This window comes from Chelonia mydas, chromosome 11 (assembly GCF_015237465.2).
Source record: "Chelonia mydas isolate rCheMyd1 chromosome 11, rCheMyd1.pri.v2, whole genome shotgun sequence".
Taxonomy (NCBI): domain Eukaryota; kingdom Metazoa; phylum Chordata; order Testudines; family Cheloniidae; genus Chelonia; species Chelonia mydas.
In genome coordinates, this window is record NC_051251.2 from 58,713,971 (window position 1) to 58,729,089 (window position 15,119).

At 44.5% G+C, this 15,119-nt stretch overlaps 1 protein-coding gene across 1 annotated transcript in view; it reads right to left on the bottom strand.

Moving 5' to 3' along the window:
* The window catches only part of C2CD6 (C2 calcium dependent domain containing 6), a 48,000-nt gene that overhangs the window by 12,574 nt on the left and 20,307 nt on the right, over positions 1 to 15,119 (bottom strand). Inside the window, exons 7-10 of the mRNA XM_043525579.1 lie at positions 14,445 to 14,513; positions 3,584 to 3,675; positions 1,993 to 2,157; positions 1,151 to 1,265 (exon numbers count right to left, since the gene is read on the bottom strand). Coding sequence (XP_043381514.1) covers positions 1,151 to 1,265; positions 1,993 to 2,157; positions 3,584 to 3,675; positions 14,445 to 14,513 — 441 coding nt within the window. The remainder of the gene's footprint in view (positions 1 to 1,150; positions 1,266 to 1,992; positions 2,158 to 3,583; positions 3,676 to 14,444; positions 14,514 to 15,119) is intronic.

The window sequence follows — 15,119 nt, forward strand, 5'->3', positions numbered from 1 at the left end:
CAAACTGGCCCAGTATTACTCTGTATGGTCACTAGTCAATTGTAAGTGGACCCAATTGCACGGTAACTATCACTTGCTTCTAAGTCACCTGGGTCTGGGCACATTCACTGTTTCTAGCTCTGGGGCCTTAGAACACATCTATAGGCTCAAACCACTTGGCTGATGCTCATCCATGGAAAGTGGGGCACCACCACCCAGCCACTCTCAACCTCCAAACCAGAGTCTCCCAGAAACCGAAGATCTCCTGGGAACTCCCAGTCCCTTATACATGTTCGCTCAGAGTTCCACGAAGGCTGTGGGCACCCTGGTCTTCTAGTTTATCCCATCTGGGACAACATGGCAGGAAAGCACGAAACACAGGTTTCGCAAAAGAATTTCTTAACCAACAAGATTTTATGGTTAAAGTACTTGAGATACAGATCTCTGAAAACCAGAGAAGTTCTGAAATTCATTCTCCCCATACTCATCTCCAAAGTTTGTCAGTGTTTCTAGCTAGGCAAAGTCCATCCTGCATGTCCTTCTTAGATATCAGTGGTCCCCAAACCGTGGGGCATGCTCCCCTAGGGGCCATAGAGGAACGTTTAGGGGGCAGGAATGGAGCACCACCAAGCCCTGCTCCAGCCCCAGCTCTGCTATGGCGCTGGCTCCTAGCTGCGGCTCCACTCCCGCCCCCAGCCTCAGCCCTGCCCCCAGCTGTGGCCACAGGCTCGGTCTCCTTACCCCTGTCCAGTGCCCCCTGTCCCACCCCCAAGCCATGGCCCTACTCCCAGGGGGAGGGAGGAGGCCCAGATAGGGTAAGTGGGAGGTGCGACCGTGAAAAGCTTGGGGACCACTGTTAGATATGGTGATAATAGGCCTTCATGCACAGAGCACAACTCTGCACTTAAGTCCAGTCTCTCTCATTACAGTGCGTATGGTAACACCCATTGTTGCATGTTCTCTGTGTATATAAAACCTCCCCACTGTATTTTCCACTGCATGCATCCGATGAAGGGAGCTGTAGCTCACGAAAGCTTATGCTCAAATAAATTTGTTAGTCACGAAGGTGCCACAAGAACTCCTTTTCTTATTTACTGGTAATGTTTCACCAACAAGAAGAGCAATAATAATAAAGTGTATACAGAATGCTTTCTACATGCTCTTTAGTTACCGTAGTCCCCTCTGTTGTCATTTTAGGTCCCCTTTTCATGATGAGTTGGTCTAAATACTCAGCCTTTTCGGGCCATGTTTTCAGACCCCGATATTCCTTTTTCATTTTTTCCAACCTAAAGTGAAGAATCAGTAAAGACATTTATAATATCTAAACTTGCAAGGTTGTTCATCAGTGACTACAGCATGTAACTAAGGAAAAGTTCAAAGGGCTTACTGCATGAACTTCCATTTTTTGGCATTTACAACTGCTGTACAGCTAAAAAACATAAGAAATCTAGATTCAGTACACATATATCACTACAAAAGACATTTTCCTCACCAACTCACTTTGTTTTAATGACAGTCCCACCAGTGCTATTTGAAGGGTATTCTTCCACTATGCTGTCAGACAGACAGGTGACAGCAATTACAACTAAGATGCTCATCGAAGAGGTCCTCCTCTTTTCATTCCTATTTGCTCCTCTTCTTTGAGTACTTCCATAAATGAATGTAGCAGATTAGCTTTACTCTGGTTCTACCTTTATTTATAAGACCAACTCTCTGTCTATTTCCTAATAAAATCCTTTCTGAGTGAATGTCTGCACTGGTATAGCCAAGTCACAGACAGTAAAATTAGCAGATAAAGAGAAAAATTGCAAGTGACTGTGCTGCCATCAGTGCAGATTGTGAAGGATGATTCTGCACAGCATGAAGGCAGAAACAGTAAGTACCAAAATGAACCACCACTTACTCATGCCCCCATATCAAAACTATTACTACTACTTTTTTAAAAAACAACGAGGCTAAGTGCACAAATTAAATAAGAAGGAATCCATTTTGTGTCCTCTGCACATTTCTTGCCTGTTTCGAGGAGACATTCTATTCAGAACACTCTGAAGCATTTCTAAACCATCAGAAGGCACACCAGATGTTGTAGGAATATCCTTCTCATGAGTCTCTTCTCTCACATTCAGATCTGGGGATAAGAATGCTGGGTATCCCAAGTGTTGTGCTGTGGTAATATTACTAAATAAAACAAATCATTATAAGATCAGTAGTAAAAGAAAATTGTGTAAGGATAATGCACAAATCATCTTTACAAAAACAATGAATAACCTCTATGCTACTTCAGTGTCACTGTAATGTCACAGGTAATACATTTGATGTTTTTTCCCCCACAGGACCTTAGATGTTAAGATTTTATTTTGGAAGGGAAAGAGAAGTCCCTCATCTCATAATGATGACAGAGTACTCCAAAGTGATTATTCTTGAATTAAAAAAACAATGCTATAGCTATGGTTGAGAGCACGCTGTATAAGTCGTTTTCACACACTTTCTGAAAAAAAAGTCCTTTAGTTTGAAATTTCTCATGCTCTCTCTCAGCCAAGAGAAAAATCACTTTATAACTGTTTACAAAATTCTATTTGGTAAAGTTCCATTATCAGACTATAAAAACACTATTTTTCATGCTTCATGATTTTTGTACTCAGAACATACCCTCACAGCAGTGATTTCCATTGCCTATTGTGTCATTGGGAACACCAAACAATTTTGATGGTTGTACATTAATTTATTTTTAAATTATGAAATGTTTGCCATTTGGCTTTGCATTTTGGAGCCATCCCATCAGCCTGCATGGCCACGGTGACAGTATTATGTCACAAGCAGATAGACATGTTGAAATGATTGACAAGTTTCTGGACTTGGATGGTTCTGACCATTTTCAACATGTGTTATCATGATACCATGTCTGTGACTCAGTCATGAACCTCTGTTCTCCTGCAGATAGCATAGGAGGAGGGAAGAGAAGAGCCCTAATTCCTCCGTAGGAATGGAAGAAGGTTGTCATGCCCATTCCAGGGTTAGGCTCAGAAAGCACATGTACAACAGATAGGAGCCTTGACTGGTAGCTTTCATACCAACACACTAAGTCTGCAAGGAAGAAGTCACTGTTCTGTTCACTCTGCCTGTAAATGAAGTGCCAATCACTAAGGATCAGATCCTGCAACAGAATCCATGTGAGCAGAACCTGTGCTTGCATGGAGCCCAACTGACTTCAGTGGGGGTATAGGGGTACACTCCTGCAGATCCTGTTGCAGGATCTGGCCCTTAGCAAGTACTCCATACACAGTCAGGGAGCTCCACTGGCCGTTACTGAAGTGTTACAGAGGTCTGGGAAAGGAGAAAGTCCTGGGAAACTCTCCTTTCCTTTCCTCCTCGCCTTCATGCAGAATAGATGAGAGGAAGACAAAGAAGTATGATCCTAATTCCTCCAATTTAGGTTGACTATTAGAAAATTTATTTCCCCAGTGTTGCAGGAAGTATGATTGTATGAATAGTACTGTACTTACTTGCAACAGTTACATTTGTGAAATGTCATATAAACAACACGTGGACAGATACATAGAGGTATCACTTTTAACTATCACTAACAAAAATTATTCTTAAGAACCTTTGAGGATCTGTTCTGTCTTCAGGTGGTGGAATCCGAATAAACATGGAATGTTTAGTGGTCTTCTGAAGATCTGCCTCAGAATGTTTCAGCTACAAAAGGAAAACACTGATATTAAAGTGAATAATTAGCACTGGCATTGTAGACAGTACCACCCAATTATTTGATGGACTCAGGAAATATATGAATCCTTCAGTAAAACCAGAGAGACTGAAAAATTTGGGAGGACACAAGAAAAAGCTGTACAGTGAGCAAGTGAGGACAAGGTACTGTTTTGCTAATAATTTATCAAAGCCAATTACTGAAACCAATTTGTGGGTTGCATAGTACTATAACTGAAATATTTTGTTAAACTCACTCACATGGTTCCTATTATAGAAGGATGCTAGTTCCTCCATAATTAAGGCTAAAGTTAGTTTCTCATTAGAAGACTCATTTTCAAAACCAAACCTTATCTCACTAAAAACAAACCAACCTATCTGAAATTTCTTATGCCACATCCCATTCCAGGATAGAAATTTTTCAGAAAGTTTGGGACAAACAACATAAGGAATATTACAGACATGGGGGTATAAAAACGTCCAGGTCATTCAAATTTTAGATTTTCCTAATGTCTTTTTGGCTTATCTTGGCCTTTCATACTGCTGAAAAAGATTCACTTAAAAAAAAAAAATCAAGCTTCACTTCAAGAGTTCCTGAGTAGAAGTGTTTTTTCCATAAGTTTTATGGGGATGTGTGACATGGTATATCAGACCTTCATGGCTCCCTGCTGGAGGCCATGTGGTCCTACTACACACCTACCCCAGGAAAGAAGCTGGGAAGGTGGATCCTCCTGGTCTGCCTAGAGAGGCTGCATGGAAGCAGCCAATCTTAGGCCAGCAGGCTCAGATAAAAGGAGATGCAGGGCCTTAGCAGGTCAGTTCCTAGCTGGGATTACAGAAGCAAGGAAGGATGTGCCTCTCTGGCCAAAGAAGCTTGAGAGACAATCAGAGTTTGGTTCTGGCTACATTTTGCTTAAGCTTGGAGAGAGAACCTGAGAACTTTTAACTGTAATGAAAGGAGTAAAGATAAAGGTGCCAGGTGGGAAGAGGCCCAGGGAACAAGCAGCAATTAATTGAAGTGAGTGGTACGTAGCTGCTGTTTATAGGGTCCTTGTTCTGAAAGTCGGAGTAGTGGGTGGGCCATTGTTTCCCCAGCTGGCCACCAGCGAAGTAGTCTAAACCCTGAGAAAGGCACAAGGCTCCTTTGGAAGCCTAAGTGAAGGGATGAATTTAAAGGGCCCAGACAGAGGGCTGAAGACACTGGTGAGGGCAGATACACAGTTTTGTTGGATTCTCTGCAACCTCAGAAGGGGTTTATTTTGACTGTGTGACCTGGCTGGAGGGCCGAGCCACTGAAGACCTGCCATGCAAGGCTGACAACCAACAAAGAGGTGCCAGGAGAGGGAAAAGGCTTGCAATACCACAAGCAGCAGCAGGCACTTATGAGGGGAGCACTCCCCATTATAGGATATATGTAGAAAGTGGAGAAATAATTGCAATTATTGTGGGCTGGTGCGCTGATGTGGGACGGAGCATTGCACAAAGTCTGCTTGGTTCAGCAGGATGGTCACTCAGCCCTTCTTGCCTGAGTCTTGATGGCAATCCCGTTCTGTGAAGGGTGTTAGTTTCAGCCCCTCTGGGGTGTATGGGTTTCCCCTTATGCTTGGTGGGGGCTAGCTGGTTCTGGTTCTCCAGGGGCCTGAAAACCCTTTTTGGTTCTTAAGCCTCTGTTGAGGGAACAGTAGGGGAGCCCAGGGCCATCCATTTCTCTGGGTTCCAGTCCAGGACCCTTAAACCAGGCAGGCAGAATCAATCCTCAACAATTCCTCCTGCCATAGCATGAGCTCTTTCCTACTTCTTCAGCCTGCGATTCTAATCATACCTTCTTTAAGGTGTTGTCTCTGCGTGGCTTTTCACCCATTTGCTGGCAGGACTTTCCTTCTCTAGTCTGTTTGCTCCTCTGACAGCTGCCCCATCCCACTGCTTCTTCTATTTTCCCAGCTGGCTGGCAGTTGCTGCATTATCTTCTTGGTGGCTAGGCCAGCATGGGGGTTTATTCACCCCACAACAGAGCTCCCTCCTTTGGACTGAAGCGTTCTCTGCGGAAGAAGTGCTCCCCACTTCTTGTGAGAAGAAATCCTCATTCTTCTTTTGACAGCCAGGGAGATGCTCAACTGAGGAGGAGGAGGATTGTGGGCCAAGGTAACACTTCATTACTCTTGTTTATTTCTTTCATGTAGTTCAACCATTTTAGTGGGGTGTGGTCAGTCACCAGCTTAAAGTGGTTGCCTTGCAGACGGTATCTTAGTGTCTCAATAACCCACTTCACTACAAGGCACTCCTTTTCAATTATTGTGTATGTTTTTCGACAGGAGAGTAACTTACAGAAACTTGGTGGAATGAGGATAATCAATGAGACACAGTAATACCACAGTACAAAATATATCGGAAGGACAGAACAGGTCATGCTGGTGGGGGAGTGGCACTGTATGTGAAAGAAAGGGTAGAGTCAAATGAAGTAAAAATATTAAATGAACCAAACTGTACCACAGAATCTCTATGGACAGTAATTCCATGCTTGAATAATAAGAACATAGCAGTAGAGATATACTACCAACCAACCGACAAGGATGGTGATAATAACGGTGAAATGCTCAGGGAGATTAGAGGCTATAAAAATAAAAAACTCAATAATAATGGGGGATTTCAACTATCTCCATATTGACTGGATACAGGTCACCTCAGGATGGGATGCAGAGACAAAGTTTCTTGATATCTTAAATTACTGCTTCTTGGAGCAGCTAGTCCTTGAACCCACATGGGGAGAGGCAATTCTTGATTTAGGGCTTGGCTACACTTGCGAGTTAGAGCGCATTAAAGCAGCCCTGGGCGCTCTAGCTCACTGCCCGTCCACACTGGCAAGGCACGTAGAGCGCTCTGACTCCATGTCTAGAGCACTCCTGGTACTCCACCTCAGCGAGAAGATTAATGCTTGTTGCGCCTTGGCTGAAATGCCTGGGCGTCAGTGTGAACGAGACTTTGCATTACTGCGCTCTGATCAGGCTCCAGAAATGTCCCATAATCCCCTTAAGTCAAGTGGCCACTCTTCTCATTGTTTTGAACTTGCTGTAGGAATGCGGATATGCCCTTTGAAAGCTCCGTTTCTGACAGCCGGCTGCTTATCTGCTCTGAGACAAAGCAACCATTACTGTGGAATGCTGTGTGTGAGAGAGAGAGGCGGGGGTCTGCTGCTGTCTGAACTTACAAGACAGCATGCTGACATGGTCTCAGCCCCCCCAAAAACCCACTCTCTCTCCCCCCACATACACACTCCCTGTCACACTCCACTCCCCACCCCCCCATTTGAAAAGCACGTTGCAGCCACTTGCATGCTGGGATAGCTACCACAATGCACTGCTCTCTGTGGCCGCTGCAAGAGCTGCTAATGTGGCCACGACAGTGCGCTTGTAGCTGTCAGTGTGGACAGATTGCAGCCCTTTCCCTACTGCGCTCTACGAAGGCTGGTTTAACTCAAAGCACTCTACATCTGCAAGTGTAGCCATTCCCTTAGTCCTAAATAGGGCACAGGCTCTGGTCCAAGAGGTGAATATAGCTGAACCGCTTGGTAATAGTGATCATAATATAATTAAATTATATATGTGGCGGGGAAAACACCATAGCAGCCCAACATGGTAGCTTTTAATTTCAGAAAGGGGAACTACACAAAAATGAGGAAGTTAATTAAACAGAAATTAAAAAGGTACAGGGCCAAAAGTTAAATCCCTGCAAGCTGCATGGAAATTTTTTAAAGACATCATAATAGAGGCTCAACTTAAATGTATACCCCAAATTAAAAAACATAGTAGGAGAACCAAAAAAGTGCCACCATGGCTAAACAACAAAGTAAGAGAAGCAGTGAAAGGCAAAAAGGCATCCTTTAAAAAGTGGAAGTTAAATCTTAGTGAGGAATATAGAAAGGAGCATAAAATCTGGCAAATTAAGTGTAAAAATATAATTAGGAAGGCTAAAAAGGAATTTGAAGAACAGCTAGCCTAAGACTCAAAAAGTAACAGCAAACTTTATTTTAAGTACATCAGAGGCAGGAAGCCTGCTAAACAACCAGTGGGGCCACTGGACGATCAAGATGCACTCAAGGATGATAAGGATATTGCAGAGAAACTAAATTAATTCTTTGCATCGGTCTTCATGGCTGAGGATGTGAGGGAGATTCCCAAACCTGAGCCATTCTTTTTAGGTGACAAATCTGAGGAACTGTCCCAGACTGAGGTGTCAGAGGAGGTTTTGGAACAAGCTGATAAACTAAACAGTAACAAGTCACCAGGACCAGATGGTATTCACCCAAGAATTCTGAAGGAACTCAAATGTGAAATTGCAGAATTACTAACTGTGGTAGGAAACCTATCATTTAAATCAGCTTCTGTACCAGATGACTGGAGGATAGCTAATGTGACACCAATTTTTAAAAAAGGCTCCAGAGGTGATCCCAGCAATCTCAGGTGCCGGCTTCCAACTTTCCCCAGAGATGCTCAACCCCTGCTCAGCCCTAGGTCCTAACCCCACTTCACTCACACTCCCACCCCTGCCCTGCCTCCGCCCACCCCCACCTCTTCCTGCCCAGTTCCGCCCCTTCCCCCAAGTGTGCCCTGGTGCACTCACGGAGTCAGCGCCTATGCTGCCAATTACAGGCCAGTAAGCCTAACTTCAGTACCAGGCAAACTGGCTGAAACTATAGTAAAGAACAGAATTATCAGACACATAGATGAACACGATTTGTTGGGGAAGAGTCAACATGGTTTTTGTAAAGGTAAATCATCCCTCACCAATCTACTAGAATTCTTTGAGGGGGTCAACAAGCCTGTGGACAAAGGTGATCCTGTGGATATAGTGTACTTAGATTTTCAGAAAGCCTTTGACAAGGTCCCTCACCAAAAGCTCTTAAGCAAAGTAAGCTGTCATGGGATAAAAGGGAAAGCCCCCTCATTGATCAGTAACTGATTAAAAGATAGGAAACAAAGGGTATGAATAAACGGTCAGTTTTCAGAATGGAGAGAGGTAAATCGTGTCCTTCAGGGGTCTGTACTGGGACCAATAATATTCAAAATATTCAAAAATGATCTGGAAAAAGGGGTAAACAGTGAGGTGGCAAAATTTGCCGATGATACAAAACTACTTAAGATAGTTAAGTCCAAAGCAGACTGCAAAGAGTTACAAAAGGATCTCACAAATCTGAGTGAGTGGGCAACAAAATAGCAGATGAAATTCAATGTTGATAAATGCAAAGTAATGCACATTGGAAAATATAATTCCAACTATACATATAAAATGATGGAGTCTAAATTAGCTGTCACCACTCAAGAAAGAGATCTTGGAGTCATTGTGGATAGTTCTCTGAAAACATCCATTCAATGTGCAGCAGCAGTCAAAAAAGCTAACAGAATGTTGAGAATCATTAAGAAAAAGATAGGTAATAAAACAGAGAATATCATATTGCTTCTACATAAATCCATGGTACACGCACATCCTGAATGCTGCCTGCAGATGTGGTCACCCCATCTCAAAAAAGATATACTGGAACTGGAAAAGGTTCAGAAAAGGGCAACAAAAATTATTAGGGGCATGAAACAGCTTCCATATGAGGAGAGATTAATAAAACTGGGACTTTTCAGCTTGGAAAAGAGATGACTGAGGGGGGATAAGATAGATGTCTCTTAAATCATGACTGGTGTGGATAAAGAAAATAAGGAAGAGTTATTTACTCCTTCTCATAACACAAGAACTAGGGGTCACCAAATGTAATTAACAGGCAACAGGTTTAAAACAAACAAAAGGAAGTACTTCTTCACACAACACACAGTCAACCTGTGGAACTCTTTGCCAGAGGATGTTGTGAAGGCCAAGACTATAACAGGTTAAAAAACAAAAAACACTAGATAAATTCATGGAGGATAGGTCCATCAGTGGCTATAAGACAGGATAGGCAGAGATGGTGTCCATAGCTGTTTGCCAGAAGCTAGGAATGGACGACAGGGGATGGATCACTTGATGATTACCTGTTCTGTTCATTCCTTCTGAAGCACTTGGCATTGGCCACTGTCGGAAGACAGGATACTGAGTTAGACAGACCTTTGGTCTGACCCAGTATGGCCGTTCTTATGTACTCTCACAACTATTTTTAACAGCTCTGTTGCTATTACCAGGGCTGTAGTGGTTTGTAGAGGAACTGGTTCTGGGTAACAGGTGACATAGTCAATGCCAGCCATTATGTATTAATAACTGGCAGTACTCTTCTCTACAGGTGATGATGACATGTACTTCTATCCACTTGAATGGGACCTCCACCAATAGAAGGGGAAACAATGAGGCCACTCACACTTGTTTGGGGGCTTCCGGTTGGCGATCAGGACAGGAAGCCCAATAATCTCTTATCTTCAAATGGATTCTGGGCCAAAAGAAACAGGGTAATAGACAGCCAAGAGTTGTTTCCTGGCCCAGGTGGCTCACCATTGGTACCTGATGGGCGAGCTTGAGTATTTCCTGCCTGAATATATGGAGTAGAAAGAGTTTGATGTACTGTTCACCGTCCAGCGTACTCTGTGCTAGGCGACAAAGTAAGTCTCCCCGTAACTCGAAACAAGGCAAGTGAGTGGCTAATTCAGCTGTCACCCCTTCCCCATCTATAAGAGCTATGCCTTCTTCATAGACTCTCCAGAAGGAATCTTCCCTCTGCTGTTCGACTTGCAGGTCAGATGATACCTACAGCTTCCTCACATCCACTAGGTCTTGTTCCAGGTTTGGAACTCTAGGAACACCCATTCCAGTGGGAGTTGTCTGACTCGCCCAGACAACAACACTGGTCTCTTTTTTGTAGGTCACATCCCTCACATCTGGCAGCACATTTCTCATTCCTGGTCCACCAGGCCTTCATTGGGGTAGGAAAAAGTCCTTGTCCTTGAAGGAAAAGAGGTTGCCCAGACTCCGTTCTATTTCACCAGCCACCTCCATTCAGCTTCTCAAGAGCATCTGTAACAGTGTTTGAAAGTGAAGACAATACCATCTCAACAGGATTGAGTAATACATGCTAAGCCTACCATGAGGTGGCCAGTCTGTCCACCTGCTGTTAGATAGACTTTAGTACAGGAGGAGTCCCTCGTGTACTCAGGGCAACACATTAGGGACACTGTGCCTTCTGAGAGGACCTCAGCAGATCTTCTCTCACTAGGGTTTGTTTACAATATGAGTCCACTGGGGCTAACTCAAGCTAGTCAACATGCATTATGGTTGTCAATTTTAAACCGCCTAGCATTTGGGTGAGGCTGGGTAAAGAGAAGCCTGCCTCATAATTAGACTCTATGGTTGGGCAATCTTTCTTGATATGCCCGTGTTCGCACTGGAAACAAATCATCCTCCCTAGTGAATCCTGTAATGCTGGGTGTGACATTCCCCTCTGGTGTTATCTGGACTGGTGATCTGATAGGTCACTCCAATCCCTGACTCTGGGAGCCAGCCCTACCCTGCTCTGCTGTGAGAACCCCCACTCCTGGGCTGTTCACGTACAGCCTCTAACATGTAAGCTGCTGCTTGGATTGTGCAACCAAATGACACTAGCCAAAATCTCCAGTCCCAAACACAACCCTAGGAACCTCCGTCTTGCAGTGTCCAGTTATACCTGCAATGTTATATGAGTTCGTCAATTTAACAAAGAAATTAATATGTACCAGGCTTGTTATCCCAAGGGGAATCTCTGACACGCTTCAAACCAAACACACTGCTTCAGGTAGAATAAACAAACAGATTTATTAACTATAAAGATAAACTTTAAGTGATTATATGTCAAAACATAAGTCAGATTTGGTCAAATGAAATAAAAGCAAAACACATTCTAAGCTGATCTTAACACTTTCAATGCCCTTACAAACTTAGATGCTTCTCACCACAGGTTGGCTGGTTGCTCTCCAGCCAGGCTCTCCCCTTCGAACACTGCTTCAGTTGCTGGGTGTGGTGTCTGCAGGTGTAGGTGGAAGAGAGAGGAAGAGCATGGCAAACATCTCTGCCTTTTAACATGTCCTTTCTGCCCTCTTGGCTTCACCCCTCCCTTCAGAGTCAGGGGAGCACTACCTCATCGCAGTCCCAAACTGACCAAAGGAAGGGGGGTGACTCACTCGAGAGTCCAACAGATTCTTTTGTTGCTGCCTAGGCCAGCATCCTTTGTTCCAGTGAGGCTGGGCTGGGTTTGTCCCATACATGCCCTGATGAGGTGTGAACTGCCGCTCCGCTCTTGAAGAGTTTTTGCCTAGGCTTGCTTTAAGCCATGAGGATACATTTTCAGCCTCATAACTATTGTGACAAAGTTCCTCCTCTACCCTGGTGGGTCTTGCACTTATTGGCAGATTTGCTCACCTTGGAGCTTCACAGCAGCCCTTAGTTTGGCTGTTTTCGTGAACCCACAGTCCAGGTCAACTCCTCCTGGGTCTGACCAGGAGTTGGGAGGTTTGGGAGGGAACCCGGGGCCGCCCTCTACTCTGGGTTCCAGCCCAGGGCCCTGTGGAATGCAGCTGTCTAGAGTGCCTCCTGGAACAGCTGTACGACAGCTACAACTCCCTGGGCTACTTCCTCATGGCCTCCTCCCAACACCTTCTTTATCCTCACCATAGGAGCTTCCTCCTGGTGTCTGATAATGCTTGTACTCCTCAGTCCTCCAACAGTATAAGTTCTCACTCTCAGCTCCAAGCGCCTCTTCCTCCCAGCTCCTTACACGCTCACCACAAACTGAAGTGAGCTCCTTTTTAAACCCAGGTGCCCTTATTAGCCTGCCTTAATTGATTCTAGCAGCTTCTTGATTGGCTGCAGGTGTTCTAATCAGCCTGTCTTAATTGTCTCCAGAAGGTTCCTGATTGTTCTGGAACCTTCCCTGTTACCTTACCCGGGGAAAAGGGACCTACTTAGCCTGGGGCTAATATATCTGCCTTCTATTACTCTCCTATAGCCATCTGGCCCGATTGTCTGTTTGCTCATTCTAGCCTCTAGTACTTCCAGCCGACACCTTTGAATTTCTTTGCCAGTGCCTGGGGCTGCATGAATATGCTAAATCTCTGCTCTCTGAAATAGCAGCAGGTCTGTTCACTTAGTGCAGCCAGTCAAGTGGTTGCCTTTACCATTGGATAGTCAAGGGTGGATTGCTGGTTGAGGGGTCTGTGGTTCCCTCGTCAGAACAGGAGCTAGGTGGATTACCCGTGTCTCAGGGTCCCAGTGGGTGCAGGTGGCGAGGTGTTTGAAGGTCTCCAGGTCATCCTCAGGTCCCATCTTGGATAGCAGAAGACTGCTGGACCAACTCACCAACTATGTCGTAGATCCAGCCACTGGGGGTGGTGCTATCCTAAGTGTTGCCCCCATACATTTACCCAGCTGCTCTTGCTGGGTGGCTACATATCCAACTTTTGTTGGCTTTGCTGTTGAGCCGTGGCCTGGGTGGCGGGCCTCCTGCTGTTGTCAGTGAGAGACTGCTTGCAGGTCATTTTGCCGCTGCTGGGCCTGTAACAAGTGTAGCATCAAGGTCTGCATCTGTTGTTGTTCCTGTGCCACTGCTTGCTGATCCAAGGCAGCAGCCCACTGCTGGGCTAGCAATCTGAGTGCTGCCTCCATCTTAGGACTTTTTGGGGGCTCAGACACAGTGAAACCCCACTTTTGGTGCCACGTATGGGCTGGTGTGCTAATGTATCAGCACCCCCTTTGGTCAGACGGAGCATTGGACAGAGTTTGTTCGGTCCAGCAGGGGGGAGGGATAGCTCAGTGGTTTGAGCATTGGCCTGCTAAACCCACGGTTGTGAGTTCAATCCTTGAGGGGGCCATTTAGGGATCTGGGGCAAAAAACAATTGGGGATTGTGCCTGCTTTGAGCAGGGGGTTGGACTAGATGATCTCCTGAGGTCCCTTCCAACTCTGATATTCTATGATTCTATGACCATGAGTCAGCTCTTCTTGCCTGAGTCCCTATGGCAGTCCTATTCTGGACTATGAAGGGTGTTAATTTCAGTCCTTCTGTGGTGTACACGTTTCCCCTTATACTTGGCGGGGACTAGCTAGTCCTGGTCCTCAGGGGGCCTGCAAACCCCTTTTGGTTCTTAAGTCTCTGTTGAGGGATTAGCAGTGGAACCCAGTCAGGGCCCTTAAACCAGACAGGCAGAATCAGTCCTTAACAATTCCTCCTTCTGTACCCAAAGCTCCTTCCTACCTCTTTTGCTTCTGCAGGCGACTTCAGCCTGTGGTTCCAGTCATTCCTTCTCTACAGAGTTGTCCCTGGGTGGCTTCTCACCAGTTTGCTGGCAGGACTTTCCTTCTCTAGTCTGCTTGCTCCTCTGGCAGCCACTCTGTCCCTCTGCTTCTCAGCTCTTTTATTCTCCCAGTTGCTGCGAGGATGTGCCAGTCAGCACCGGCTGGTAGTTGCTGCATTAACCCCTAGACCTCATGCCAGCATGGGGTCTATACACCCAGTGAAAGTTATCAAGAGTATAAAAACTCAAGTGTACTGTTATAATTTATTTACTAGCTAGATGAACACCAAATATATATTATAGTTTTAAGCATACAACTTTTTCTCATCTTCATCTCACTCAAATACCATATCAATGAATTTTGTTCAATCTTTACAAAAGGATTCCACATAAGGCTTAATCCAAATTGAAAAATATCATCCCCAAATACAAATTTTTATGGAAGTTATAAATGTCTGAGCTTTGGAATGGAATAGCTCTAGTCCAAAATCATAATAGATCAAAAAAAAAAAAAAAAGATAGCGGGCCTAACCTGGTGCGAGTAGCCATATCCGAAACATCCATAACAGAACATAAACTCCACTTCCACCGTGCAGAAAACCTGAAAGTGTAACAACGTTTTTCTCTTTTAAACGTAAAAAGTAATTAACTCTTATAGCAAATACATTTACAAGCAAGTTCCACAGTAAACAAGTACTAGTATGGTAAGCAAAGGGAAAAATACATGACACACCCTTTTTATTAACATGTTACTTATTTAATAGGCAATTCCTATTAGGGATAAATAAAATCTCCACAATTACTTTCCTATACAGTAACTGTTGTTTCTCAAGATGTGTTGCATGTGTACATTCCACTGTAGGTGTACATGCACCCAATGTACTTGAATCAGAGACTTTTACTCATCATATCATTGGGTAGTATGTGCACCCCTGCTATCCTTGTGTACCAAGCTGAGGGCATAAAGAGGCATGGTCACCATCTCCCTCTCTGTTCCTTCGCGCAGCTGGTAAACTAAACCCAAAGCTGCAGGGAAGGTGGGAGGGTCATGGAATGTACAAATGCACAATATGTTTCAAAGAACAAACATTGTACAGGTAAGTAATTTTTTTTCTCCTTTGAGTGATAGTGCACATATATATTTCACTGTAGGTGACTCACCAGCAGTTTCTTTACAAGAGAGACTGCAATACCGACTTGCCAAAGT